Genomic DNA, 27,805 nt, shown 5'->3' on the forward strand with positions numbered 1-27,805 from the left:
TTTATGCTGAGGGTGGTGAGAGCCTGGCCCAGGTTGGCCAGAGAGGTGGTGGCTGAACCATCCCTGGAGACATCCCAGGCCAGGCTGGACGGGGCTCTGAGCAACCTGAGCTGGTGCAGATGTCCCTGCTTATGGCAGGGGGGGCACTGGGGGAGCTGGGAAGGGCCCTTCAACCCAAACTATTCTGTGATTCTACCTGAGGTCACATCTTTAACTAACATGGTGCAGCACTGACCCCCACCTTTCTCACTGCCCACAGTGTCTCCTCCAGGTTGGGGATCCCCCCTGACCCCCACCACATCAAATCACCAGAAACCAGGATTGAAAGGATCAGCCCATCCTCACCCAAGGCAGGAGTTGTCTTAACCTGTTCTCTGGAGCCAGGTGATGCTGGAGCAGAGAGCACAATAATTATGTACAAAATTCATTAAATTCATCTGTATTTTATCACTCACTTATGCCTGGGAGCATTTTTAAATCGCCAAGAATCACAGTAATGCAAACAACTGTCACTTTATTCTCATTTCCAGCTGTACTGCAAAAGGCACACAATAAACTTCATTGGTACAAAATCATTTTGCTGAGGGGTTTTTGTATAGTTTTCCTTGTGGTTTTTTTTTTTTTTTTTCTTTTGCAACACAGTCACTGGCTCTCCCATCACCCCCGATGGGAAGATCCTTTCACAGAAAGGACTATTTCGTTCCTGCAGACAGATAATAGCTCATTATTGCAGGGGGGGAAGCGGCATGAAGGGCAGGCGGGTACGGCCGCCCCGTGTCCCCCGGGACCCTACACAGCCACCTGCGGGATCAATGGCACCTCTGTGTCCCCCCTGCTCCCCGGCACGGCTCGGTCAGCTCAACCAGCTCCACTCCCCCTTGTTCCCTCGCAGCCCCCAGCATCGCTCCAGCCCCCTGGCTGGGATGCTTTGGTCTGGGTTTGGCTGCAGGATAATGGGGGGGTGAGGAGGGGGAAAAAATGGTCTAGCTGCCCCCCCCATGCAATGCTTTCTGAACTGCACTGAGCATTTATTTATTCAGTTTACTCCCAATTTACTCCAACTATGCATTTCTGCAGAGCAGCGGGATGAGGGTCCCATGGAGAGACCCCAGTGGAGGGGGGCCAGCAGCAACCCCCAGCTGGGTGCTGCAGCCCCCCCACCTCGCAGGGGCTGGCAAAGGGGAAAAAAAAAAGAGGCTGGGGATGGATTTAGGGGATTTTCCTGCCCATTCCAGCATAGATGCTGGTGCACACACTCACCCCACTGCACACTGCAAACCCGGCCGTGGAATGGGGGTCTGGAGTGGGGGTGCCACTAGCGAACCCCGACATCCCACCCTGGGATGTGCTGCCCACTGGAGAGGTTTTTGGGGTGCTTGCTGCGATCCCCCCAAAACCAGAGTGGGGCACGTAGCCCTGAGGCCCGTGGGCAGCATCAACCCAGCTGCCCTGGGCAGGTTTCCTTGGCAGCTGGTGGCCCTGGGTGGCCACTTGGCCACCATCGTCCTGCTCCCCTTGCCAGCATCTGGCTATCTACCTCATTTTCCCATAATATCCCTCATGCCAGCTCCCCTATGGCAACAACACCCAATTTTTTCTTTTTTGCACTGTGCCAATAGCTATACTCCTTTTCTTTTGGTACCAGTTCCCCCTTCTCGGCTCCCTCGCCCAACATTTCTTATAAAAATAAGATTGTGCTTATTTATAAAATATTTTTTTTAAGAAAAGTTTCCAGTTAAAAAAAAGGTGATATATCAAAATATGGCAACACTTTGGCTGTCAATCGCTAAACTCTAATTAAAAATATCGACTAAAAAGGCATTGTGCTATGAATATTAGCTGCTGTAATGCTTTATCCTCCGGTACCGATGGTCAATGTTACACCTGGGCAGGTTAAGCTTCCCTAGGACATGCTCAGAAGCCACCTGTGTTTTTTTCTAGCACATCACCATCATCCTTTAGCAGAATTATTCAAAGTGTAAGAGAGTTAAAGACACATGAAAAGCCTTGGTAAAATACAACAGAGACTGCACTGGGAAGAGCCACACTTACAAGGCAGTTGCATACTGATTCTTCTCAAGAGCAAAGTCTATTTCCTCACCTTAGTGCTTAGAAAAAAATATGATTGTTTATACAGTTCATTAAAGAAGAGAGGCAGATCCTTTGTATAAAAGGTATTTTAGAGCAGAAGTAAAAATGCAAATGGGTCTATAAGATCCAGACATATATAAACATACATACCTCGATCTATTTCTATATGTAATTTCTAGCTATTCAAAGTTTGGGATGCATTATTGCAATATCCTTACAGGTGACCTGTTCTTTTCCATTCTCATTTGCTTTTGGTTTGCTTGGGTGGGGTTTTTTTTGCTAAAAAAAAAAAGACAAAAAAAAACCCCAAAAAACCAACCAAACCAAAAAAACCCCACTCCAGCCTGACCTCCAGCACATGTTTCTGGAAGAACTGGGTTGATACTCAGCCCCAGCAGCCTCCATGGTTCATGACCTGCACCTGGAGCTCCCCAGCTGGTTATTGCTTAATTCTCCCCTCCCATACTGGCCTTTAGGGTATTTACATTTCTTTGGCTTGACTTTGAAACGCAACAGTCTGGCACTTTTCTCTCCAATGTCAGTTGTCACTAAAGCCACCAGTGGAGCCATCAGCATCATGCTGAGGATGAGGACAAGGAGGAAAAGAGGCCACCTCGTCACGAGGCAACGAGAAAACACGGGTTGGCTTCTGACAGCTCCGAGTCGTGCTTCTCCCAGGCGATATAAAACAACTTGTGTTTTGCCCAAAATCATCTGGAGAGGACAGGACACTGGGGCCCACCAGTGAGACCATGCCCAGGGGTCTCCATCCCACCCGCCGCCGGGCTGATCCTCCGAGCGCAATGGTTTGCAGGGAGCGGTGCGGGGAATGACGGCGTTGATGTCCCCCGATGCCGGGCAGGGAGCCCCAGGGTCCCACGCCAAGTACGGGGAGCCAGTCCTGCCCCCCATGGCACTCAGACGACGAATTCAGGGACTTCATCATGGGTGAGATCCAATGAGAAGTATTTGCTGGTTCTTTTGCCGGGGAAGGTCTCCTGGATGTTGATGCACTGCTGGGCCAAGCAGCCGTTGCAGTAGAGCCCGTCCTCCTCCAGCCCGTGGGCGCAGCCGAAGGTGAAGCTCTGGGCCGTGTCCTGGCAGAGGTTGGCCAACTGCAAGAAGTCCTTCTGGTAGAGCCGAATGTCATCCAGGCTCAGGCTGTGTCGGTCCGTTGATGTCTTGGGTTTCCGGCATGTTGTCTAGGCAAAGCAAGGAGGGGGCTCAGGACCTGCCAGAGAGCCAAGGAGATCAGGGAGACCCCAGAATCCCAGGGCCAGAAGGACTTCGGGGTTCCTCAAAGCCCCACCAGCACCACATACCTGGGGTAAGGAGTCGGTGCTCTGTCCCCGCAGCTTCACCACTGTCTCTGAGGAGCTGGAGGTGGAGGAGCTGATCTCCTTCACAATAAGCCCTGTGTGGGGGAGAGAGCAAGAGGAGGGTGCAAAGGTTATTTTGAGGCTTCTTAGTTCACAGGATCCATACCTGCTGCCCTTGGGGGCTTGCCCTTGCTTTGGGGCGAAGGCATCCGCAGCTCAACCAGACCCCAACGGCTCTGCTTGCAACCAGTGTTACCTAAAAAGCATCTCAAATTTGCACTAAAACAGCTTCTCCACAGGGAGACTGGCACTCCGGAGACCTCCCAGTAACAGAGGTCTGTGATTTCAAGAGCTGGAAAACATAAAATCATTTTGGTTGGAAGAGACCCTCAAGATCATCGAGTCCAACCATTAACCCACTCCTGGCACCGCCCCATGTCCCTGAGAACCTCATCTCCACGTCTGTTCAACCCCTCCAGAGATGGTGACTCCACCACTGCTCTGGGCAGCCTGTTCCAATGCCTGACAGCCCTTTTGGTGACATGGGTGACTCTCTGGGTGCAGGCACAGCTCCAGAGAAGCCAGGCTCACACGTGTGATAACAGCACTCGTGCTCATAGAAACAAGTGAGTGGTTGTCATGAAAACAAAAGTGGGGGCCAGCAATCGAGAACATGACCAAAATTCCTTCCAGTGCCCATGGGCAGCTCCTGCCATTGTCCCCTGGTATCTCCAAACAATCTGACGTGCCTGGGCACACACCCCCGTGCCATGGGCTGGCTGCTCGGAGCATCAGCCCTGCTCTGAGTAAAACCTGCACCTTTCCCCTGCACCAAATTAACTGCATCTCTCCTTCAACCCACTGGGCAAATGGCTTTTCAAGGTGTCCCAAGTGGACACCTCGGGCTAATTTTGTTCTGCTGAGCACCAAATGTGCAACTTGCATTGGGGAATCGGAAATAAAAGCAGCCACCGCCTTACCCGAGTGCCCGTTGAACTTGCGGGACAGCAGCATGTCCTCGGTGATGTAGACGCACATGTCAGGGCTCACCTCCATCTCGCCAGCCTGCTCCAGCTCCCGGGGGTCGTCCACCAGCATCTCAATTTCTGCAGGTGAGGAGAAGGTGGGACAAGTCATTGATGTGCATCTCCAGAGCATCCTCCAACCCCAGTTCCCTGGTGAGACCCAAGCTGGATCCCTCAGCACAGGACAGACATGGACCTGCTGGAGAGGGGCCAGAGGAGCCCCAGAAATGATCCGAGGCTGGAACAGCTCTGCTGGGAGGACAGGCTGAGAGAGTTGGGGTGTTCAGCTGGAGAAGAGAAGCTCTGGGGAGACCTTAGTGCAGCCTTTCCTTACTTAAAAGGGGCGAATAATAAAGATGGGGACAGGCTTTTTAGCAGGGCCTGTTGCGATGGGACAAGGGGTGATGGTTTTAAACTAAAGGAGGGGAGATTCAGGCTGGACATGAGGAAGAAATTGTTGGCCCTGAGGGTGGTGAGAGCCTGGCCCAGGTTGGCCAGAGAGGTGGTGGCTGAACCATCCCTGGAGACATCCCAGGCCAGGCTGGACGGGGCTCTGAGCAACCTGAGCTGGTGCAGATGTCCCTGCTCATGGCAGGGGGGGCACTGGGGGAGCTGGGAAGGTCCCTATCAACCAAAACTATTTTATGATTCTATAAGCTGGAAAGCTTAGCTGGTGTCTCACCATCATCCTGGGAATCCTCCTCCAGGCGGTCCTTCCCCCCACTCTCCACCCCGGAGGTGTGGGAGCTGCCATGGCTGGTCATGGAGCTGCAGGTCTTCAGCTTGCGGTGGGCGCCGGCACCTGAGAAGCCATCCTCGGGTCCCATCTCCCTGGGTTTGGGGTCCGTCTCGATGCCCGAGGTGTGGGAGCTGCTGTGGCTGGCGGTGGAGTGCCGGGACAGGCGCTTGTGCCGGATGCTGCCGGCGCTGCTGCCGCTGGCGCGCGAGCGCTTCTCCAGCTGCTCCATGTCCAGGTCCAGGGTGTCACTGATGTAGGACTCGCGGTACTGCTTCTTCTCTGCGAAGCCAGCAGCACACCGTCAGCACACCAACGCCTCGGAGTGCCACGGCCACCCTCAGAACCCAGGGGCACCCAGAGACACTGTCGCCCAAGCCCAGCGGGGTGGCACACGGGGAACCAGCCCTGTCCTGGTGGCATTTGGGGATGGTGAGGTGGGGTGGGGAGACTCAAAGCTGCTGTGCTCTGTGCTGTGCCATCCGTCCGAAGGAGGAAGAGGAGGAAGAGAAAGAAGAGGAGTAAAAGAAGAAGAAGATGATGATGAGGAGGAACAAGATGAGGAAGAGGAGGAGGAAGAAAAGAAGGAAGAAGATGAGGAGGACAAGGAGGAGGAAGAAGATGAGGATGCTGAGGAGGAAGAAGAAGATGAGGAGGAGGAAGAAGATGAGGAGGACGAGTGGAAAGAGGAGGAGGAGGAGTTGAAAGAGGAAGATGAGGAAGAGAAAGTGGAAGATGAGGAGAGGGAAGAAGATCTTACGTTGGCACAAGGACTTTCTGAGCTTGGAGACGGGATGTGGGGCACTGGCAGCGCTGCATGGAGGCACTGGGAGGAACTGGGCCGCCAGAGACCACAGTGGGGCTTGTGCCCATCTCTAAGCAACCAGGGGAGTCTGTGAGCCCCCAGCCCAGCCAGGAGAGGGTTTGCCCACTGGGGACAGCCAGAGTCGAGGGGGACATGGGGACACCCACCCCCACCACGCTCCCAGCCACAGAGCTGGCACAGTGACCAGGTGCTGGTGCAGACAGTAAAGCCGTGTGGGTGCTGGTGGGATTTACACCCCAGGGGGGTCACCTACCCTCGTTCTCTTCCAGCTTGCGGACCTGGCGCAGGACGGGCTGCAGGTTCATGTAGAGCCGGTGGCTGCTGCTCAGCAGCTGCAGGAGGTGGCGGGAGCGGAGCGGGCAGCCCGTGTAGTAGATGAGCTTCCTGGCCGAGGGCAGCCCGTCCGGCAGGATCTCAAACTTCTTGCCCTACGTGTGAGAGAAAAATACTCTAATTGTCACCTAGAACTATTGTAACCCACCTGTTAGAATCGTAGAATGGTTTCGGTTGGAAGGGACCTCCAAAGCTCATCCAGTGCCCCCCCTGCCATGAGCAGGGACATCTGCACCAGCTCAGGTTGCTCAGAGCCCCGTCCAGCCTGGCCTGGGATGTCTCCAGGGATGGTTCAGCCACCACCTCTCTGGCCAACCTGGGACAGGCTCTCACCACCCTCAGTGTCAACAATTTCTTCCTCACGTCCAGCCTGAATCTCCCTCCTTTAGTTTAAAACCATTACCCCTTGTGCTATCGCAACAGGCCCTGCTAAAAAGTCTGTCCCCATCTTTCTTATCAGCCCCTTTTAAGTACAGAAAGGCCGCAATAAGGTCTCCCCGGAGCTCCTCTTCTCCAGCTGAACAGCCCAACTCTCTCAGCCTGTCCTCCCAGCAGAGCTCTTCCAGCCTCGGATCATTTCTGTGGCTCCTCTGGCCCCTCTCCAATCCCCCTGGATTGCAACCACCCTGCCTGGGGTCTGGGCAACACCCTCCTGTGCCCAAATCAGAGCCCAGGAACAGCGATGCTCTGCCTGGGGACAGTGACACTCACCACAAACACCAGTTTCCCCACGTTGGTCCAGGGGAAGTCGTAGAGCAGTTGCTTTTCTTCATCCAGGTTCTGCAAAAAGAGAAGGGACAGGCTGAGGACACCAGCAGCGGGCAGGGAGCCGAGCTGTCACCCTCACTCTGCTGCCTACCTGGAAGATCTGGATGCCCCGTGTCGTCAGCCCCAGCGTCAAGGAGGCTTCCACCTCCCTTTTGTCCTATCGGGAAAAAAAAGATGCTTTTAAATACATGATTTGCACTGTGAAGTGTATAAATCTGCCCCTCCCAGCCCAGGTATCCTCCTGTAGTCACCCCAGTTGGTGTCACATTAATCATAGAATCATTTAGGTTGGAAAAGACCCTTAAGATCATCAGGTCCAACCACTTGACTAATGATGCACACACACTGCACAGCCGCATCCTTTAACAGTCTCACACCCAGGCGCCTGCCAGCTCCCTCACTGCCCAGAAACACCCCAGGTCAAGGGTCTGGAAAAGCAGTTTAACCTCAGAAAACTGGGAATGACCTTCAGAACCAGAGCTGGGGCACTTTTATGCTTGAACCCAACCTGCTCCTGCACTGGCACAGAGTGGGTGGCAATGGGGCAGCCTACTCTGCCCTGTCCCCCATGCACATCTCCCCAAGGGGCTGGAAACAAGCTTTTTATTTTTTTTTACAGCCCCCTTTAACAACATACCCCCTTGCCATTCCCTGTGCTCTCCCAAAGGCTTCTCCTCTTGAACCTAAGGATGCTGCAAAATGCTCTGCGAAGCACCAGGCTCCCAGCAAACAAATTGCTTTGTTTCCAGGAGAAAAACCCAGCCTATATTTCTTAGAGGGGAAAATACCAAAAAATAAGATCCCAGAAACCTTACGGCTGCCTCCTCACACCTCAGCACACCTCTCACCTCTCCATCACTTGTAGAAAACGGCAGGACTATAAAAAGCTGCATATCCTTGAGATCTCTCTGCTCTGGCCAGTGAGTGCCAATTCAAACGCAGCAATTCCCAAAATACCTTAGAAATTGCTCAGCAGTTGATCCTTCTAATAAAAACCTGCCCTGAATCCAAACCCCAGCCTGGGCTTACCTTGTACAACCTGTAGTAGTGCACGGCCACGTCGTCCAGCCGCACGGCCTCCTTGATGTACTTGAGATGGGCTTCGGATGCTGTCAGCGCAAACTGGTCTTTGTGCATGTTGGGGACGTGCTTCAGGATGTAGTCCTTGCCCCTCTTGGCAACCACCTGTTTGGAGGAGAAGAGAAGCTGGTCCAGGGGAGCTGCTCCATGCCAGCCCCGGTGCTCCCAGACAGCAGCGATTTCCAGGGGAAAAGGGAAATTGGAGCAATATGCCCCATTCCTGGAGACATCCCAGGCCAGGCTGGACAGGGCTCTGAGCAACCTGATCTGGGTGAAGATGTCCCTGCTCATGGCAAGGGGGTTGGACTAGACGAGCTCTGAAGGTCCCTTCTAACCCAAACTGTTCTATGATTCTGTTCTATGCTCCATTATAGAGACCTGCAAGCAAAAATAAAATAGATACAGCAGCCAACGACTTCTCACCAGAAGGATTTCCCACTGGGAAGTGCTGTCCCATGGAGCTCCCACCACCGGTGACACCTGTGCCGGGGCAGGGAGAACCACACACAGGGTCCCTGCATGGCTGGGGACATGGCCCCAGGGCCATTGCTCCTCAGCGATGTGTACAACGAAAAGAGAAGCTGGCAGATTTCAGGTAAAACCCCGAAAGCACATAAAGTAGGCAATGGTGCCTCCAACTTTTATTAAATCTTCCCCTTGCCAGCACGTGCTGGCAGCCCTGGCTGCAGGGAACCAACGGTTGGACGCGATGATCTTGAGGGTCTCTTCTAACCAAAATGATTCCATGATTTTAAGAACCATGGGGCAGGTTCAGCTGTTTGGGGTGCAAGAGCACATCACACGTGGCCATGCAGCCCCTCGCTGCTCCTCTGAAACTCATATTTACCTGTCTGGGAATAAATGGACTTGTTTCTGGGTATTGCAGATGGGTCGGTGTCAGGCACTTGCTGTGGGGATGGGGGTCCCTGCAGAAGGGGGTCCCAGCCGGGAGCTGCCTGTGCCACTGCTGTGCCATGAGGAACCGGTCCCTGCTCTGCTCCTGCATGAAGTCATCACGACGGCATCGCCCCAGTGCCCAGCTCTGCCTGCTGGTCGGAGGTGACCTCGGGCTGGGTGTCGTCCCATATCCTCCCTCGGTTTCCCTCCAGAACTATCCCATAGAGTCATCGAATCATTTGGGTTGGAAAAGACCCTCAAGATCATCGAGTCCAACTGTTAACCCAAGCCCGGCACTACCCCATGTCCCTGAGAACCTCATCTCTGTTCAACCCCTCCAGGGATGGTGACTCCACCACTGCCCTGGGCAGCCTGTTCCAATGCCCGACAGCCCTTTCCGGGAAGAAATTGTTCCCAATACTCAACCTAAACCTCCCCTAGTGCAACTTGAGGCCATTTCCTTTTGTCCTATCACTTGTTATTTGGGAGAAGAGAAGTTGCCTATACCCATGGCTGCTGCCAGCATGGAGGACACCAGTTCCCAAAAGGCTGCAAAGCCTGTGTGGGTGCCCACCATGATGGCTCGGGTGATGCCGCGATGGCACGTGGCACACAGAGAAACCCCCACGAGCATCTCTGCAGCACGCAGGGAAATCCCAGCCAACCCCCGACCCCAGCCCTCCCTGTCTGCAACTATTTGCAGCCCTGCAGTTGTCAGAGGTTATTAATAATCAGGATTAAGCCAGAGACAGGGATGCAGCAGGAGCACTGGCTGCCCGCGGAGCCTCCAAGCAGCCCAGCATCAGCAGCCTCGCAGGGATTCATGTGAGCTTAGAGCAGGGACTCCATTAAATTTGCCCAGAGAGGTGGTGGCTGAACCATCCCTGGAGACATCCCAGGCCAGGCTGGACGGGGCTCTGAGCAACCTGAGCTGATGAAGATGTCTCTGCTCATGGCACGGGTGGCACTGGATGAGCTTGGAAGGTCCCTTCCAACCCAAACTATTTTATGATTCTGTGACCAAAGCGCACTTACCCAGGCAGGGAAATAGGCTTCGGGCTCGAAGTACTTCCCATAGTGCTTGTTACGTTTGAAGTCGCCCAGGTCGGCTTGGAGGGCGAAGGCAGTGAGGAGGAAATACGCCTCCTCGCGCAGCACGCACTGCGAGTGCAGAACTTGCTTCCGCAGGTGCCAGTAGTAGTAGTAACGTGCGGTCCGGTCACTGTGGAGGAGCAGAGGAGAGAAGGGAGGAGAGAGGAGTCAGCGAGACTCCCACCCACTACCCAGCCAGAGGGTGAAAGACAAGTCTGGCACCTTCCTCCTGGTACAAAGCTCTTATGGAGGGAGCAGGGCCGGGTGCGGAGTTGTTTGCTCCCTTTTTCCCTGATCATTAAAGCTCAGGATCCCATTAGGTGGTGCAAAACCACAGCTGCTTTGTTGTGCTGAAGTTCCCAGGCTTCTCACAGCCAGAATAAATCCCCCTGAAAGCATCCTTGCGTGGCTGCAGATGCCATCATGTCCCCACATCCCCAAGACCTTGAAAATCATTTTTGCCCTGAAACACAACCTGACACTCCCTCCCAGCACAAGCACATGCATGAATTATAATCAGGCCATGCCGTGGGTTAAGCTGTGACAAAAGCCTGAACATGATGTCCCTAGCCCCTCAAAAGGCTTTGTCATTTCTGGCTGAGAGCAGTGTCCCCACCTGTCCCTGTCACAAACAGCCCCAACAGAAGGGGTGAGCTTTTGGGTGCACAAGCAGCATCTCCCAGTGTCTTGCAGTATCCTACAGCATCTTGTAGCATCCCACAGCATTGCAGAGTATCCCACAGCATCCCGCAGCATCCTACAGCATCCCACAGCATCCTACAGAATCCTGTAGCATCCCGCAGCACCCCACAGCATCCTAGAGAATCCTGTAGCATCCCGCAGCATCCCAGAGTATCCCGCAGCATCCCAGAGTATCCCACAGCATCCCATAGCATCTCTCAGCATTCTACAGCACCCCAGAGCATCCCGAGGCTGTACAGCCCCAGAGAGTGGTGCCTCAGCCAGGGGCACCCCTGGGTGCTCCCCAACCAGCCGCTCGCCCTGGGGGGGTGCCCACCACGAGGAGGGGGGTGTGCACCCCACCTGATCAGCCTGCCGTTCTCCACGTAGTACTGCACTCGGAAGTGGATGATCATGGGGGGGCCAAACTGGTCGATCCCCTGGAACGGAGGAGACATTCAGGGCTCCTGTGGAGACCCCAGCATTGTGCCCCTGCCCCCAGGCCCTCACCTCAGTCACCAGGGGCCAGGTCCATCACAGCCACCCCCTTGTCCCCCATGGGGTGAAAGCCGTGGGCAAGAATTCACTAGCTAGCACCAGTCACATTTTTTTCCCGAATTGAGTTTGACACCCATTTTTTACCCCTAATATACTGAAACACGAAGAGGATTTGGATTTAAAGAAGCAGGCGGCTGGGTTCAAGACCACTGGGGGTCTGCAGCCCCCCCACGGCCACTGTCCCTCTCCAGCCCATCTCCCACCAGTCTCCGTCTCAGCCCTGGCACAAGGACCCTCATATCAACCCCCTTGGCACATTGCACTGAAATAATTAAAAGGTGCTTTGGGGGGAAAAAAAAGCCAAATGCTTGATTTTAGAAACTGGAAGAAGGGATACCTTAAAAATATAAGGAAACGACGGGGGGAAAAAATTCCTATCGACAGGGTGGGGAGCGAGAAGGACATGTCCCCAGCTGGGGCGCTTGGTGACACTTGGATTGACAGTCACCAAACACTATCTAGGTTTTGTTTTGCACACCCACCTCCCTTTCCCCACGGTGCTAACAGCCAAGTGCCCTCCCCACACCCCTCAGCTGCGTTCCCATGTCCTGGAAGTGACCTGCGACGGGGACAGAAGTGGCCTTAGTGCCGTCAGCTCTCCATGCAAGACCTCACCGCTGACCTTGCTGGCCTCCTTCTTCCACTCCTTGGGGCAATACTTGTAGAGTTTCTGGGCCAGGTCCATGTACACGTGCTCATTGTCTGGGTGGGACAGAGGTGGCATCAGCATCCCCCCGCGTGTCCCCTGCATCCCACCAAGCCCTGCCCTGGCCCCCATAACCCACCAGAGTGTGGTGTGGTGGGGTCCATAACCTCCTCGTCACCTAATGACAAGCCACCAAAGGGTTGGGTAAATTTGCACCCACTTTTGGGCAAACATGCACCCCGTGCTCGGTGGCACTGCGCCTTGCCAAGCTGTGGTGGCATCATGCCGGACCCACGGCGTAAAAGCCCCTGACTTACTCTGGATGACGCTGAGCCCAAAGAGGTGACAGTCCTTCAGCCTCAGGAGGTCACACACCTGCACCAGTAACTCATGGCACAAAATCTTCACCTGCAGAAAAAAAACTACATGTGGTCCCCTCTGCATCTGCACCCAGCCCAGCTGAGTCAGGCAGGTGCCACCAAAGCCCCCACCAAATCCCTGAGTAGGACCAGGGGGTGACAGGCCAGGCTACGGGGCTCATTTCTGCATGGGGACAACATGGCAGTCCCTAAAAGCAGGTTCCCACCCTGGGGTGCAGGACCAGAGCTCCCCCGGGGATGGGATGCTCAGGGGACCATGGGGCAGCAGGTGGTGGTGGAGACCTCTCTGCAACCAGCTTGTGCTGTGGAGGTGGCTTCAGGGGCACACAGCAGGTCATCCACCGAAAGTCCCAGTGCTGCCAGCAGGGCATCGAGTCAGGAAGAAGCAGGAGCATAAAATGCTGCCACAGCCTTCAGGGGGAATAACTCATGTGTATTTCTGCGGCAGGGCAAGAGCAGGCAGGCTCCAGATTAAAACCAGAGCTTACAAATGCACCTGGCTGCAAGCCCCTGGGTGTGATGAAAACACTGGTGCTCAGGGAAGGTTTCATAAAATCACAGAATAGTTTGGGTTGGAAGGACCTTCAAAGCCCATCCAGTGCCCCCCCTGCCATGAGCAGGGACATCTGCACCAGCTCAGGTTGCTCAGAGCCCCGTCCAGCCTGGCCTGGGATGTCTCCAGGGATGGTTCAGCCACCACCTCTCTGGCCAACCTGGGCCAGGCTCTCACCACCCTCAAGGGCAACAATTTCTTCCTCATGTCCAGCCTGAATCTCCCTCTTTTAGTTTAAAACCCCAACTCTCGCAGCCCGTCCCCCAGCAGAGCTGTTCCGTCCCCCCATAGCAAAGGTGTTTCCCTGGCCCCCGCGCTGCCTTACATTGATGATGATGTTGAGGGAGTCGTCGTTGGGGAGGAAGATGCAAACGCTGCGGCGGTCCTGCATGACTCTGTTGTTGTGGAAGGTCAGTTTGTTCATTGTGGTCCGGGCTGGGGACTCGGGTTGGGCGGTGGGCACCTCACCAGCGGGCCGGGGCGGCCTCGGTCCCCGCGGGTGCCATCCCTGTGGGCGAGAGGGGGGCTGAGCCCCATGCACGGCACCCCCAGCTTCCCACATCCATCGCTGCGTCCCCCCAGAAACAGGATTTCCCCCAAAACCCCTGAGTGCACCACGCCACGGCGACCCTGCATCCCAGCCCTGGCACCGCGGTTAGGGCAGCGCAGGATCGCAGCTGAGACCAAAAAACCTGACCCAGCAGTTTTATTCTCCCGGCTCGGGTTCAGAAAAACCTTAGGAAAGGCTTTACTGGCATAATTTTTTTAAAAGATAAAAGTTTATCCGCTGGTAACAGCCCTGGCTCTGCCCAGGAGGAGCAGTGCGGTGGCACGGGGGGTTTTGCTGCCAGCAGGACCCCCGTGTCCCTTCCAGCATCACCTCCCCCAGCTCCAGCTCTTTAGGGGGGTTAAATAAAACCAACCCAAGCGCTAAGAGCGATTTGCAAATGGGATTCACCATTTCTTGCCACTTCCCAGCAGTTGTGAATCCATCCTATAATAGCACTAACCCCAGGCAATTCTTATTTTCAAGAGCAAATATTCCTTAAGCACTTTTTACCCCACGACCATCCCTAGGGACACAAATGCACGCACGACACCATGAGCACGGATCTTTAAACTCTAAACTAGTTCCCCCTTTTTCTAACCCACAGATTTCTGCTGGCACTGAGGACAGTATAGTATCTCTCTCTTCATCAAATATTTGCTTTGGTCTAAATGAAAATGCCTTTGGCTTCCAAAACAGTTTAACTTGCATATTTGTACAGCGGGGAAAAAAGTGCCCTGAGGTGACTTTGTGTTCAGTAGTTACTGGGGTTTTGCAGAAGTTGGGAAATCCGGAGACGATGCCACTCTTGGTTTGCAGCACCGAGGCCCCGCGCAGCCGTGCAGCCGGCCGTGCCTTGTAGCCATGCATTGAATCCATACATTCTGGCGGTGCATCGTGGGCATGCATCGCACCCATGTGTCTCAGATGTGCATCATGGCAATGTGTTGCATCTATGCATTGCATCAATGCATTGTGGTGATGCATTGCAGCTGTGCATTGCACCCATGCATCGTGGCCATGCACTGTGTCTGTGTGTTGCATTTGTGCATTGTGGCCGTGCATGGTGACCACGCATTGCACCCGTGCATTATGGCCGTGCATTGTGGCTGTGCATTGCATCCACATGTCATGGCCATGTGTTGCATATGTGCATCGCGTTCACGCATTGCATCTGTACATCGTGACGATGCACTGCCTCTGTGCGTTGCATTTCTGCATTTCATCCGTGCATTATGGCCACTCATTGTGGCTATGCATTGCATCCATGCATTGCATCTGTGCATCATGGCCATGCATTGCATCTGTGCATTACATTTGCACATTATGACCATGCATTGCATCTGTGCATTGCATTTATGCATTATGATCGTGCATCGTGGCTATGCATTGCACCCGTGCATTGCGGCCATGCATTGTGGCTGTGCATTGCATCTGTGCATTACATTTGCACATTGCATCCATGCATCATGGCCATGTATTGCACCTGTGCATCACATTCATGCATTGCATCTGTGCATTGCATTTGTGCATTGTGGTCATGCATCATGGCTATGCATTGCACTTGTACATCGTGGCTGTGCATTGCATCTGTGCATTGTGGCCATGTATTGCACCTGTGCATTGCATTCATGCATTGCATTTGTGCATCATGGCCATGCATTGCACCTGTGCACTGTAGCTATGCATTGTGGCTGTGCCTTGCATCTATGCATCATGCTCATGTATTGCATCTGTGCATTGCAGCTGCACATCATGGCCACGCATTGCATGTGTACGTCGTGGCCACGTGTTGCATCCATACACCGTGGCTGTACATCGCAGCCGTGCCCAGACACGACTGATCCCAACTGGGAGCAAACAGGGCAGCGCACAGGTTGGTTTCAAGGTTCATTAAAGATCACAACGGTGAACGAAACAGGGCTGAAGGTATTTGGCATATGTCCTGGCCCAGGCCGGCTGCCCAGCAGCTCTCGTGCACCGACATGGGGCTGGGCATGAAGCAACTTGCACGGGCCGTGGCAGGGAGAGTGCCGCATCCCTGCCGAAGCAGCCGTGCCCTGGAGCACCCTCCAGTACCCTCCGCATCTCGCTCCCACCCAAAGCTCTCCTGCAGCCCCAATGGGTGCACACGAGCATCCTCCCACAGGCTACAGCCTGCTCAGAACTACACCCACAGGCACAAAATACCCCTGATTTACTGGCAAAACCATCACCACGAGGTCGTTCTCTGTCACCAGCACCAGCCCCACACACCCAAGGCCGGAGCGGCCGGTGGGGAACGGGTCCCTCCTCCATCACAGCCTTTGCTTGCAGTGGGATCCCCAAGGAAAACACCTTCTTAAAAGCACTTGGCAATGAAATCCAAGTCTTCAAGGTGCTGGCAAAAACCCCAGTGTCACAGCTCATCACCTCGCTGCCTCCAAATTGCCTTTAAAAACCAGGCAGGGGCTGGGCATCCAGCCCCACCGTGCGGCGTGTGTGTCCCCCGGGAGAGCTTCCCCGCGGCACCACGCTGCTCTTGGCATCTCGGGGCTGTTTGTCCCCATGCCAGTCAATATATTTACTCGTCTTCCTGCGGCCTGACTTGGTCCCTGAGCATCAGGGATTAAAACACACAAGCTGGCATCAGCGGAGCACGGGCATCGTGCGGCTCAGTGGGGATGGCAGCGCTGGAGCCAAAGAAAACAGCAGCTCTGCAGGGTCCTAGCTCCAGAGGAAAAAAAACCCAAGTATTTTGGTATTTGTAGAGAAAATCGTCCAGTTCCTGCTGCTGAATGACAACACCCCATTGGACCACCACATGGGGCACTATGGAGGTGGCTGGTGAGACCCCCCTCATCTCCAGGAACTTCCCCCCTGGGCTCTGCCAGCTCTCTGCAAGCCGGACCTACGGCAGATTTAGCAAATGGGCACAAAAAAGCCCTTTTCCAGGACGATGTGCCTCCAGGAGCCTCAGGCCAGACGCCGGCAAAATTCTTTCCGAGCATCTGTTGCTCATTCCGACAATGTCAGCTTTGATTCCCCGGGACCCCACGCTGCTGCCCTCCCCTAGTCGCTTCTGCTCCAGTGCAAAAGTCGACATGAGGCACGAACTTGCCTGGTTCTGAGATGGAAAAAGCCTGGATTTCAGGGAGAGACCCCCTGGAACGCTGCAATGGAGGTGGGGGACATGGGTCACTCCATAACCTAAGCAGGAACCTCCACCCTTGGCAGTTTTGCGAGGGGATTTCCAAAGAAAACCCCTTGCAAAAACCAAAGCAGCTGGAAAAAATTCTGGGAATGAGGACTCGGGCACGGACCAGCCTCCACAGCACTGGGATATCCAGGTTTTCCAGCTGCGCTTTCCCTGCTCTAGGCAAAAAAAGCTTTAAAACTCCATAGGAATGCACCGCAAACCCCTTATGCGCTTTGTAACTCCACAGCTATGCCGAGAAAGTTCCTCGATCCGCTGCGTTTTTCAGCCCAGGCTGCTGGAATATCGTCTCCCTCCCTTGTACCAACGCCACGGGATAAACCCCGTCGCAAAGCTCTGCTGTAAAGTAAACGTCGCGCAATAAAACCTGTCGGGCTTGGGAAAAGCAGCTGGGGCCGTCGCTGCTGACTCGGCGAGGGATTTATTCAGCACAGGGTCTCGCAAACACGGCCGAGGGCAGGCGGAGGTCCCGGAGCAGCCTGCCAGGCTCTCATAGGAAATATAAATTCAGATGCAGTTCCAAGGTTGGGGATTTAGCATCGCTTGAACTTGCCAGCTGAGGTGGGTTTTTCTTCCGAAGAAGCAAGGGCGCAGGCTCTGTGCATGCCAAGTGAGGCTGGTTTTCATGTGCAGCGTTCCCGCCCCGCTCCAAGGATTTTATTACATTTAAAAGAAGCGGCTGAACCTCCGTGCCCATGGTTTTGGGTCAGGTTCGTACCCCCATGCTACCCACCAACCATCACAGCACCGATGGCTCAAGCCAGCCCCAGTTTCCAGCCCCTAGACAGATCCAGCCCATATATCCATCACCCAGATTCATAACCCCCTTGCCAAAATACCAATTTGAAAAAAATAATCTACTTTATCAGATATCTAACCCATCACCCAGCTTTTGTTTCAGCCCTCCTGACCCACAAGAGGGGTGAGGGAAGAGATTCGGCACGGGCCGTCCCATGGTGAGAGGCAGCCCAAAGCGCCGGGCAAGATGGGAAGATGAATTCACAGGGCAGGAATTTCTTGTTTTTAAGAGTTTAGAGTCGGTTTTTACCCCACATCACAGGGCATAGGTATGCGCGAGCTGTTATTACAAGTTTTCAGGCCATCACTTAATGCAGCTTCTCCTAACCCAAAAGCTAGATTAATTCCTGCCTGTGGTTGCCCCGTAATTAAAATTGTCTCCAATTCTTCATGAACTCAACAGTTTCCTCCTAATGAAGAGAGGCAGATGAAAGAGACCTTCACTGGGAAAAAGGACTCGGTTATAAATATTACATTACTTCATCCACCACAAAAGCTATTTATTTGGATGCTGGAAACTCAGCCTGGGCAGCCGGAGGCCAACCCCACCATCCCCAGAAAATGCCCTCAAGTGCTGGAGATGTCCAAAAAAGCCTCTGGAAGGAAGGTCCCCCCAGGAGCAAACCTGTCTCCAACTCTGCAACACTCCTCCTCTTCCTCCTCCTCCTCTTCCTCCCCTTTGGCTGCTGCAATGGGACAACAGCAATGGGCAGAGTGGGTGCTGGGGACACCCAGGGCCAAGTGCATCACCCCAGAAATGGGATAACGGCTCCTTTGTCACCTCCTATTTGTGTCACAGCAGCAATCGCAGCCAGCACTGGGGACAATCCCCGCAGGACATCACACCAGGACGTGGGGAAACACGGGCTGAGCCATGGCAGCTCGGGAATTCTCTCCCCCCGCCTGTTCTGCCACGCACGGAGCCGAATCCCGCCTGGAAGCGGGGATTTTCCATCCGCCTGTGACCAACAGCGCAGCCACCCCAGGCCTCTTCATTCCTTTACTTTGGCGTACTAAAATATAAATAAAGCCGCCCGGCCTCTGCGGAGGATGCATGCAGAAATGGATTTCGTTGGCGCAGGCTCCAGCGAGGGAGGGACGGCGCCTGCTCTTCCTCTTCCCTCTTCTGTGACTGAACCAGCCCCTTCCATTTGATTTCCTTCCGGAAAACTTTGCCCCAAGCCTTGGGGACTAGAGAAATATCTGCGAAGAACATCTAGTTGCATCAAGAACACACCATCCCAACGCTGCAGAGAGCACAGCCCTGAGTTTCCAAAGCATGGAGCTCTCTATGTAATAAACTGCCCCCCAAGATGCTCCAGCCCTGGGCAAACCCTTCCTTCCTGGGGAAAAGCATTTTTGGGGAGCCCCACTGCCAGCACCCAACTCCCAGAAGCGCTCTCACGTTTGTGATCAGTGCCCAAATCCATCCCTGCTCCGGGACATACACACATGGGGAGGAAAAATAAAGGATGTGCAGCACTCTGCAGATAGCCAAGAGCCCCCAAACCATCTCCATTTTATGCCAAAATGCACAAAACTGTGCATGGACCATCCAGAGCATCCTCGCCTCCAGCTCCAGATTCAGCAAAATGAAGACAAACAATGTTACTTGTTTTTAATCCTGAAGCAGGCAGAGGGGGGATTTGTCTTCCCCTGGCAGCGCCGTTCCCCGGTTCTCCAGCTGGGATTGCTCCTCGGCCACGCCAGAGCCTCCATAAACTTCCCTGCCCCAGCAGCAACAGGGAAAGGCTTTTTCTTTTTTCCCCTTGAAAAAAATCCTAAGCCCACTTTTCAGACAAGAAAAAAAAAAGCCTAAAACTCAAATAAGAAGCAGGCAGATATTTTAACTACCGCCATCATTTGTATACTCCATCTGGAGTCCAAAGGCTGCTTTTTTTTTTTTTTTTTAGGAGGATGGAGCTGACATCATCTTAATTTGAAATTCACATTTATTTTTACATCTGGTCTGAATTAATCTTTTTTCAGCATACTGACTTTCATGTAATGGAATAATTGCTTACAGACTCTGGGTTTAAAGAGCCTGAATAAACCCAGTTTAAAAAAAGAACCCCCTTTACAAAACGATAGTAAAAAGCCAGTACCTTTAACCAAACCCCAATATGTTTTCGGGACTGGGAGTTTTAAACAAAACAACATTGCTTTCAAGCAAGAGAGCTCAAATTAATCCCCACTCTGGCCAAGAATCGGAGAGGGCGAGCGAGCTCCGTGGAAAAAACACCGTCACAAACCAGCCCGGGAATAAGGCAGAGCAGCAAAGCTCCGCGCGCCCGGCTCCATCACCGCCACGCAGAGCATCTCTGGAAAAGCAGAATTTGGCTTTGAGGGAAAAACATCCTCATGACCAGGAATGCAGGAAAAAAAAAAAATCTGATTCAGGACCGCAAGATGACAGCAAAAGGTGGCGGGGGCACGGCAGAGACGGGCACTGCCTTACGCCCACGTGTGAGTCCAAGGACACGGGAACACCCAGAGTGGTCCTCGGAAACCTTGGCCCCAATTTCCCCACTGCCACAAGGGCACCATGTCAGTTGAAGCCCAGCTTAAGAGCTGCATGGGTTTACCCTTGACACCTCCAGAATGTAGCAGGGATTCGCATCCCCGGTGGGAAACATGGAGAAGAGCATTAGTGGTACTACCAGGTACCAGCTTGCACACCGAGCCACAACACCCCCACAGCCAACCCACGGTTGAGGGGCACCCATGGGCAAGGGGATGCCACAGGTGACTGTGACCCAGACACAGAAGGATCCGTGGATGAGAGGACCCATGGGTGAGGGAACCAACAGATGACAGCACCCATGGGTGAAGGATCCCATGGGCAAGTGCAACCCATGGGTGAGGAGACCCATGGGTGAACACAACCCATGGAAGAGAGGTCACACAGACAAGAGGACCCATGGGCGAAGGGACCCACTGGTGAGCATGGCCCATGGGCAAAGGGACTCACTGGTGAATGTGAACCATGGGTGATGGGTAAGTGTGACCCATGAACAAGGTGTCCCACAGGCAGTGGGACCTGTGGGTGAATGTGACCCAGGGGTGAGGGGACCCATGGATGAGTGTGACCCAGGGATGAGGGGTTCCACAACTGAGGGGTCCCATGGGTGAGTGTGACCCAGGGGCGAGGGGTCCCAGACGTGAGGGGATCTGTGGGTGAGTGTGACCCACTGGTGAGTATGACCCATGGGTGAGGTGACCTGTGGGCAAGTGTGACCCACGAGCAAGGCAACCCATGGCTAAAGAGATGCATGGGCAAGTGTCACCCAGAGGCAAGGTGTCCCAAACGCGAGGGGACCCATGGGTGAGTGTGACCCATAGATGAGGGGACCCAGGGGTAGAGTGTGACATGCGAGCAAGGGGTCCCACGGGCAAGGTGACCGGTGGGCGAGTGTGACCCACAAGCAAGGGGTCCTAGGGGTGAGAGGACCCACGGGCAAGTGTGACCGATGGATGAGGGGACCCGTGGGCGAGTGTGACCCACAGATGAAGGGACCCATGGGCGAGTGTGACCCGGGGATGAGGGGTCCCGCAGATGAAGGGACCCGAGGGCGAGCGTCCCCCCGGGTCGCCGGGCGAGGGGCGGGCGGGGGCGGCGGGGCCGAGGCGGCGGCGGGGGCGCGGGCGGAGGTCCGGCGGGGCAGCCCGGCCGCCGTTCGCCCCCAGCTCCCCGCGGGCGGAGGAAATGACTCGCATTCCTGCAGCCGGAGCCTCTCGCACTTCTCCGCCACTAACTCATCCCCCAAAGCGCAACAAGCAGCCCCCCCGCCGGCCCCCCGCCGGGCCCACCCGTGGCAGCCCCCGCGAGGGGAACCGCGCCGGGCCGGGAGAGCGGCAGCTCCGCCAAGCCGAGTCTAACCGAGCCGGGCCAGGCTTAAGCCGGGCCGGGAGCGCGGTGCGGGGGCGCCGGGCGCGCACCTACCTGCGGCTCCGGGGACCGTGCTGCCTGCCGAGCCCTGCCGAGCCCTGCCGAGCCCTGCCGCGCCGAGCCGAGCCGCGCCGAGCCGAGCCTAGCGGAGCCGTGCCCAGCCCAGCCCAGCCCGGCCCAGCCCGCCGCCCCCGCCCCTTCCCGGCCCGCACCGCCCCGAGCGGCACCGGCGCCGCCTCCCGCCTGAGCGCGGTCCCCGGGACAGCCGGGGTGGGGGGAACCGGGCAGCCCCGCGGAGGGGACCCAAGCAGCCCCGGAGGGATTCGAGCAGCGCCCCTCGCTCCGTCCCCGGCGAAGGGAGCCGAGCGTTTGAGCCGGAGGGGGACTGGGAAGTCGCGCATCGCCCCCTCGCCCTGGTCCTGGGGGTCCCGTGCTCCCCTGGGGAGACACGAACCTGCCCTGGAAGGGACCTGAGCATCCCCTGGAAGGGACACGGGCCGCACCCCTGGGGGATTTGTGCATTTTCCAGGAGGGGACCCAAGCTCCTCCAGGGAATTATACTGTCCCCAGAATTATACCCGCCACAGAAGCCCAGAAAGAGGAGCTGAGCATCCTCATGGGGGGACCAGGACATCTCCCGGGGAGGAGACTCACATGTCCTCGGTGGGGACCCGAGCATCCCTAGAGAGAGGAGCCCAAGCTCCCCCTGCACCCAGCCCAGTATCCCCGGCCCTGGCTGTGCTGCTGGTGTATTAAGCCAGTACTTAAGAGTTGGGTCGAGGCAGGAGTAGAATTAGGACCCAATCCTGTTCCCATTAAAGCCACCGCCGATGTCCTGGCAGCTGGATCAAAGGTGAGTTGGGCTCGCTCGTGTGACGACCAGCTGCCACTCAGTGAAGGGAACGGGGCCAATGTGCACACGGGTCTCTATAGGTGACTCAGGACAGGAATCTCAGCAGCAGCGTCAGAAACACCATAAATTAGCAGCAAAGCATCTCCAAGCCGCTCCTTCCTCAGAAGTGACATATGGTGAGATTGTTTTCGAAGTAGTTATTTATTCCTCACTTTTAAGTGTCTATAGGCATTTTTTGGGATGACCTGTGAGGCTGCCTCTGCCCCCACAGTCTTTACAAGGCTCCGGGAGAAAACAGCCGCTTGTCCCCAGACCTAAATAAAGAGCAGCTCTGCTGCAAATACCCTGACACTCGTTTCTGAAATCCGTTTGCAGCTCAACAGATCGTGCTGGGTAATTACATTATGCGAGTGCGCGGTACCAGCACTGGGAATCCAACATGCTGCTCTCCTCATGGAAAAAGCCAGCCTGGCTTTCAGCAGAGCCAGGGCTGGAAAACCCTTGGCTTTGGGCTCATTGTCGTGCTCTTGTCCATCCCATGTGAAATTCAGAGAGCGTTTCTAGCCAGCAGCTCATTCCTTCTTGCGTTGTACCGCGTCCCCGCGAAGCCACCTGTGCCGAATGCCACCGCAGCCAAGGGCATGGGCAGCATCATCTGATCCCTGTCAGAAAGGTCTTTTTTCCCCCAAAATTCACTCTGAAAACACCCTTCCTGCAGATAACATGAGGTGATAGCCAGGTAGGGGCCAGGCATGTGGCAGAGCTGCGTTTCGGCTCATTTATTCCAACTCATAAAATATTTCAGGGGTCGGGAGGGCGCAAGCGGGATGCAGCCCCGTCACTTTGTGGAGGATGAGTTGGTCCTGCTGAGCATGTCCTGCACAGCCCCTGCCCCATCCCTCACCCCCCGCCCGGCCTCGTGTCATACAGAAATACAGAACACAGTGCTTGCCTTGCCGCAGAGGCTAAATAAAGCAGCAGGAAGAGCTCTCAAATACCAGCAAGGCGATATATAAACATGTATGCGGATGGCACGTATGCTAATGCTGTTCTATAGCTGAAGAGAAAGGCCGTGTCGCGAATTGACGTGAGATGCTCTCATGGTCGGAGATGAGTCTCCGGGAAAAGCCGCATGAGGTGCTCCAGACTCTGATTTTGGGAGAGCTCGGAAAGATGGACAATAGCCAGTGTCCGGTCTGCCTCTCCTCCTTGGGAAAGGAAAAGCCCAAAGACTCCAGTGACATTTCTCTTTAACAGTTCTGGAATTAATCTTGCTCAAAGTCCGAAGAAGCGGAAACACAGATGGAAAATGTAATAAATGGAACACTTTTTTTTTTTTTTTTTTTTGGACAAGGTTTAACTGAGCTAATGGCATTGCTAGGCGTATCTAAAAAAAAAAAAGGTGTTGTGGTTATGACTGAAAATACCATTCATATAAAATATACAGATTTTTCTAGCACTGGATATATTTATATTGAGAGGACGGGAAACAGCAGCTGTTCACTGTGATCCTGCGTTATCACCAGCCAAGTATCTTCCATCCCAGCGTTTCAATAACAGCATTGTTACTGGCAGGGATGGTTGCACAAACGTGTGAGCTCTCTTATCTTGTACATATTTTCCCTAGGATTTTGCTAATGGGATAAAAATTATAAACAAAGCAACAGAGTAACAACTAAATCCAGCCGGGTCTCAGCATCCCGCTCCCTTTCCCAGGAGCTGATGCTCTTACAGGGATAATTTGCAAATCTGGATCTGTGCCGATCAACTTGTGGTCGCTGTCGGTGCTCAGCATCCACCCAGGTGATTTTTAGGATGTTCTGTTCAGAAAATTTACCCCAGCCCAGCATCACGGGGATGTTGGTGTCTGTCTGCGATGCTGGGCTTTTGGGAGGGCCCTTTTGGGGTGCATTTGGGGACACAGGTGTCACTGCTACTTGACAACACCTGGCACAGCATCAGGGCTCCGGCTGCAGATGAGGTTTAGAAATTTTTCCCTGGACCAGACAGGAAAACAAATCCCAGCTACTGTGAAGGGGCCGTGCTCAGGCTGGGGATGGTTTCTCAGCCCATAATGGGAAGAAAATAAATAAAGAAAACCCCAGTGCGGAGCCACAACAGCCGGCGCGTTGCTATAAACTCCAGAGAGGAGCTGGACCTTGCTCCGTTTCTTGCATTTCATGAGGAATTTCCAAGGAAACTTTTCCTCCCTCCCCATCCTGGCTTGGGGTGACATTTCGCCCCCGGTAACCTGAATGGAGGGACCTGATCTGCATGCTGGGGAGCGGGTGCTTCCTCCAGTGCTTGCTGGGCCTTTTGGGAGAACGACCTCGGATTTTTGGCCAGAAATACCCACTTCACAGAGACATGATCAAGCTTTTCACTTAAATTTGGTTTATAACGAAATTCCTGGGCAGACACTGGGATCCCTCCGCAGGGTTTTTGCCCCGATGCTGCTCCACTTTGCTGTTAGAATCACAGAATCATAGAACAGTTTGGGTTGGAAGGACCCGCTCCCCCAGTGCCCCCCCTGCCATGATCAGGGACATCTGCACCAGCTCAGGTTGCTCAGAGCCCCGTCCAGCCTGGCCTGGGATGTCTCCAGGGATGGTTCATCCACCACCTCTCTGGCCAACCTGGGCCAGGCTCTCACCACCCTCAGGGTCAAAAATTTCTTCCTCATGTCCAGCCTGAATCCCCAGCTGGCCCCAGAGAAAGTGGGAGTTTCTTGGGGGGTGGCCTGGGGACACCGCAGCTCAGGACCCGGCTGGTGGCCGGCGGCAGGGTGACCCATTGAGCATGCTGGGGCGGCCGGCCATGGCACGCAGCCATCGGCGCCGGAGCAGGAATTCCAGCAATGCAGAACCACCCCCGGCTCCCCGGCCATCCCGGGGGAAGCTCACGGAGCGGGGGCTGCTGTCAGGTTTTGAACAGGGCGGTCATTAGTATATTTAACTGGAACCTCAAATCTCGCTCTGTATTTATGCTGCTATCCTTGCTCTTTGCCTGGGAAGTCAGTGAGGATGAAAATAGAAAGGGGTTTTATGAGAGCTAAATCAAAACAGGGCAGGAAAGAGAGAAAATCCAGCCTGAATACACAATATTGGAAACACGAAGAAAATTTAAGCGTGCATCCCGGTGGGCAGGCATCCCCCCTGCTTGCTGCTGTGCCAGTACTGCTGATACGCTATATTCTGCTAATCTACCCCACGGTATTTACAGCTGCCTATAGCCTGGGATCCTCTTTAACATCCAGCTGGACGCGACGCGAGCCTGTGGGATTCCTCGGGATGGCCGGATGGAAAACGGGATCACCTCCCCTCCACCAGACCCCCATCTCCTCATCTGGCCTGGGACCCTGAGCTGGGTTTTACTCCGAAGTTATTGATAAACCTGGGCTGAGATGGGCAGGGACTTGCCGTGGGGCAGGTCTGGCTTTGCTGCAGCCCCCCCGGCCCTTTGCATGGCGAAACACTTGTCATCTCTGCAGCCCCCCATAGAAAAGCCTGTCACAGCCCATCCCCAGTCTCCCATTCTTTCCCTTTCCTGGGGTCCTAAAGGGGCTTTTTTGGGTGCTCTGGGCCTGGGCGTTATTCCCAGGCTTGCTCTCAGCGTCTGAAAAACCCATGGAAATGTGCTATAATTCAGGAAAAGCAGCGGCCATTGCGGGGGGTGGTGCAGACGGGGAGGAAAAGATCACAGAAGCAGGGGAATATTTTTAGCCCGTCTGTGTGTCTGCTCGCCGAGCTTCAGAGCCGCCCGGCTGACTTCAGTCACATCAGATGGAAGGACAGACGTCTCTGGGATGCTCCCATCCCCCAAAACAGGAAAGAAAGCCCAGCGAGGGCCCCCCCAGTGAGGGTGACCAGCAGCCCCAATGCTACGAGACATCAGAGAATCCACAGCAGGATGGTGGAGCGGGTGGAAAACTGGTCTGTGAGTTTCTCTGCTGAAAAATAATTGCGATTTGTGCAAACAACAGCGACATGAGAAATGAATCGTGCACAAGGGGTCATGGACCAGTCTGCCATTGGCACTGGGGGAACTGGAGATCTTCCAATGCGCTTCCTCTGTTGGAGCGACTCCAGTCACACCCTCGTGCCCTAAGCCAACGCTTAGATTAGGCTCTTGCCATAAATATATTTAAACTAGCCCCAACTCCAGCACAGGAGGACACGAAAGGCCCCATTGCATGGGGCAGGGTGGGCTCAGCATCTGCTCCATGCCCAGCGTCGTGCCCCGGCGATGCCCCAGCATGCTGGGGAGAGGCTTTTCTTTGCCCAGCATGGTTTAAAGCACCCAAGGCAGGCAGCTGGCTGCAAACCCAGCAGCTGCCTGTGGCCAGCACAGGTTTCAGGAATCCATTGCAAGGTGGATGCTGATTTTAGGTGTCACCTGTATCCCTAGGGTGGGTGGGCAGCCAGGGGTGTGGGTGGGCACCTCTTTGCCCAGGGTAACAAGGCTCTGGCCTCCAGCTTCACAAATATGCAGGATTGCAGCAGAGAATCATAGAATTATCCAAAAGTTTGGGTCGGAAGGGACCTTCCCAGCTCATCCAGTGCCCCCCCTGCCATGAGCAGGGACATCTGCACCAGCTCAGGTTGCTCAGAGCCCCGTCCAGCCTGGCCTGGGATGTCTCCAGGGATGGTTCATCCACCACCTCTCTGGGCAACCTAGGCCAGGCTCTCACCACCCTCAGTGTCAAAAATTTCTTCCTCATGTCTGGTCTAAATCTCCCCTCCTTTAGTTTAAAACCATCACTCCTCCTTCTATCCTATGCTATCACGTCTGTTCCCATGTCCAAAAACAAAAGCCAGCCCAAACCACCCATTGTCCCCCCAGCCCCACCAGCCCCAGGGACAAACACCCCGGCGTGCCCAAGGCAGTGAGGAGCTTGGCCATGGCCCGATGTATCCGTCACCCATCTATCAATGATTTACTGCTGCTGTGAAGGGCTGTTTGTGCTGCTGGCGCTTCCCAGCGGCCCCAGCCAAGGTCAGCGCTCTGCTCAGGGGACAGACGGACACCGAGGGGGAGAAGGGCCAGGAGCCCACACAGTGCTGTTGAGGACGAGGCAGGGGCAAAGCAAAGCCCCCTCACATCCCACCAGTGCAATGGGTTCACCCCAAGCATCCCTCCTCCCCAGCATCCTTTCTCCTGAACATCCCCCCCCTGCCATGCTGGGGAACCCTGGGACAGCTGGGGACATCCAGCTAACGCTGCTCTTACACCCCAAAGGGTTACAGGTGCAAACAGCCCTCAGCAGGGCTCTGCATTACAGGGGAGTGAAAACATCTTTTGGAGGCACCATCTGTTGCAGCCAGGGCTGGGAACCGCTTATCGCCAGGGTCACCAACACAGTGGCCATCACAGCCTGAAACTGTCCCTGTGAGCACTGGTGGCTGCAAGGTGCTGGGGCTGGATGGTACCAGGTGCCTCGCACGCAGAGTTACAAAATGCCGGCGGTGCAGGGCAGGATTTGTGCAATTCCTCTGCTTTTTGAAGCAGCCGCGGCATCCTTTAAGTGCCTGACCAAA

The 27,805-nt window shown here is 54.8% G+C and overlaps 1 protein-coding gene across 3 annotated transcripts; it reads right to left on the reverse strand.

Moving 5' to 3' along the window:
• Positions 1-443: 443 nt before the first annotated feature.
• Positions 444-21,586, reverse strand: FRMD6 (FERM domain containing 6). Of its 3 annotated transcripts, none has more exons than XM_065636457.1 (14): positions 21,470-21,586; positions 13,311-13,493; positions 12,370-12,460; positions 12,029-12,108; positions 11,212-11,288; positions 10,111-10,297; positions 8,128-8,283; positions 7,190-7,255; positions 7,042-7,110; positions 6,251-6,425; positions 5,118-5,453; positions 4,391-4,516; positions 3,414-3,505; positions 444-3,293 (listed from the first exon to the last, which is right to left on the reverse strand). In XM_065636457.1, the coding sequence occupies exons 2-14, from the start codon at positions 13,407-13,409 to the stop codon at positions 3,009-3,011; spliced, it is 1,839 nt and encodes a 612-aa protein (XP_065492529.1). In that variant the 5' UTR covers positions 13,410-13,493; positions 21,470-21,586; the 3' UTR covers positions 444-3,008. The 3 variants fall into 3 exon arrangements, with proteins under 3 accessions (XP_065492529.1, XP_065492528.1, XP_065492530.1); XM_065636456.1 differs by having other exon boundaries at positions 11,966-12,108; XM_065636458.1 differs by having other exon boundaries at positions 3,147-3,322; positions 11,966-12,108.
• Positions 21,587-27,805: the final 6,219 nt, after the last annotated feature.

The sequence above is a fragment of the Caloenas nicobarica genome, chromosome 5, assembly GCF_036013445.1.
Source record: "Caloenas nicobarica isolate bCalNic1 chromosome 5, bCalNic1.hap1, whole genome shotgun sequence".
Lineage (NCBI taxonomy): Eukaryota > Metazoa > Chordata > Aves > Columbiformes > Columbidae > Caloenas > Caloenas nicobarica.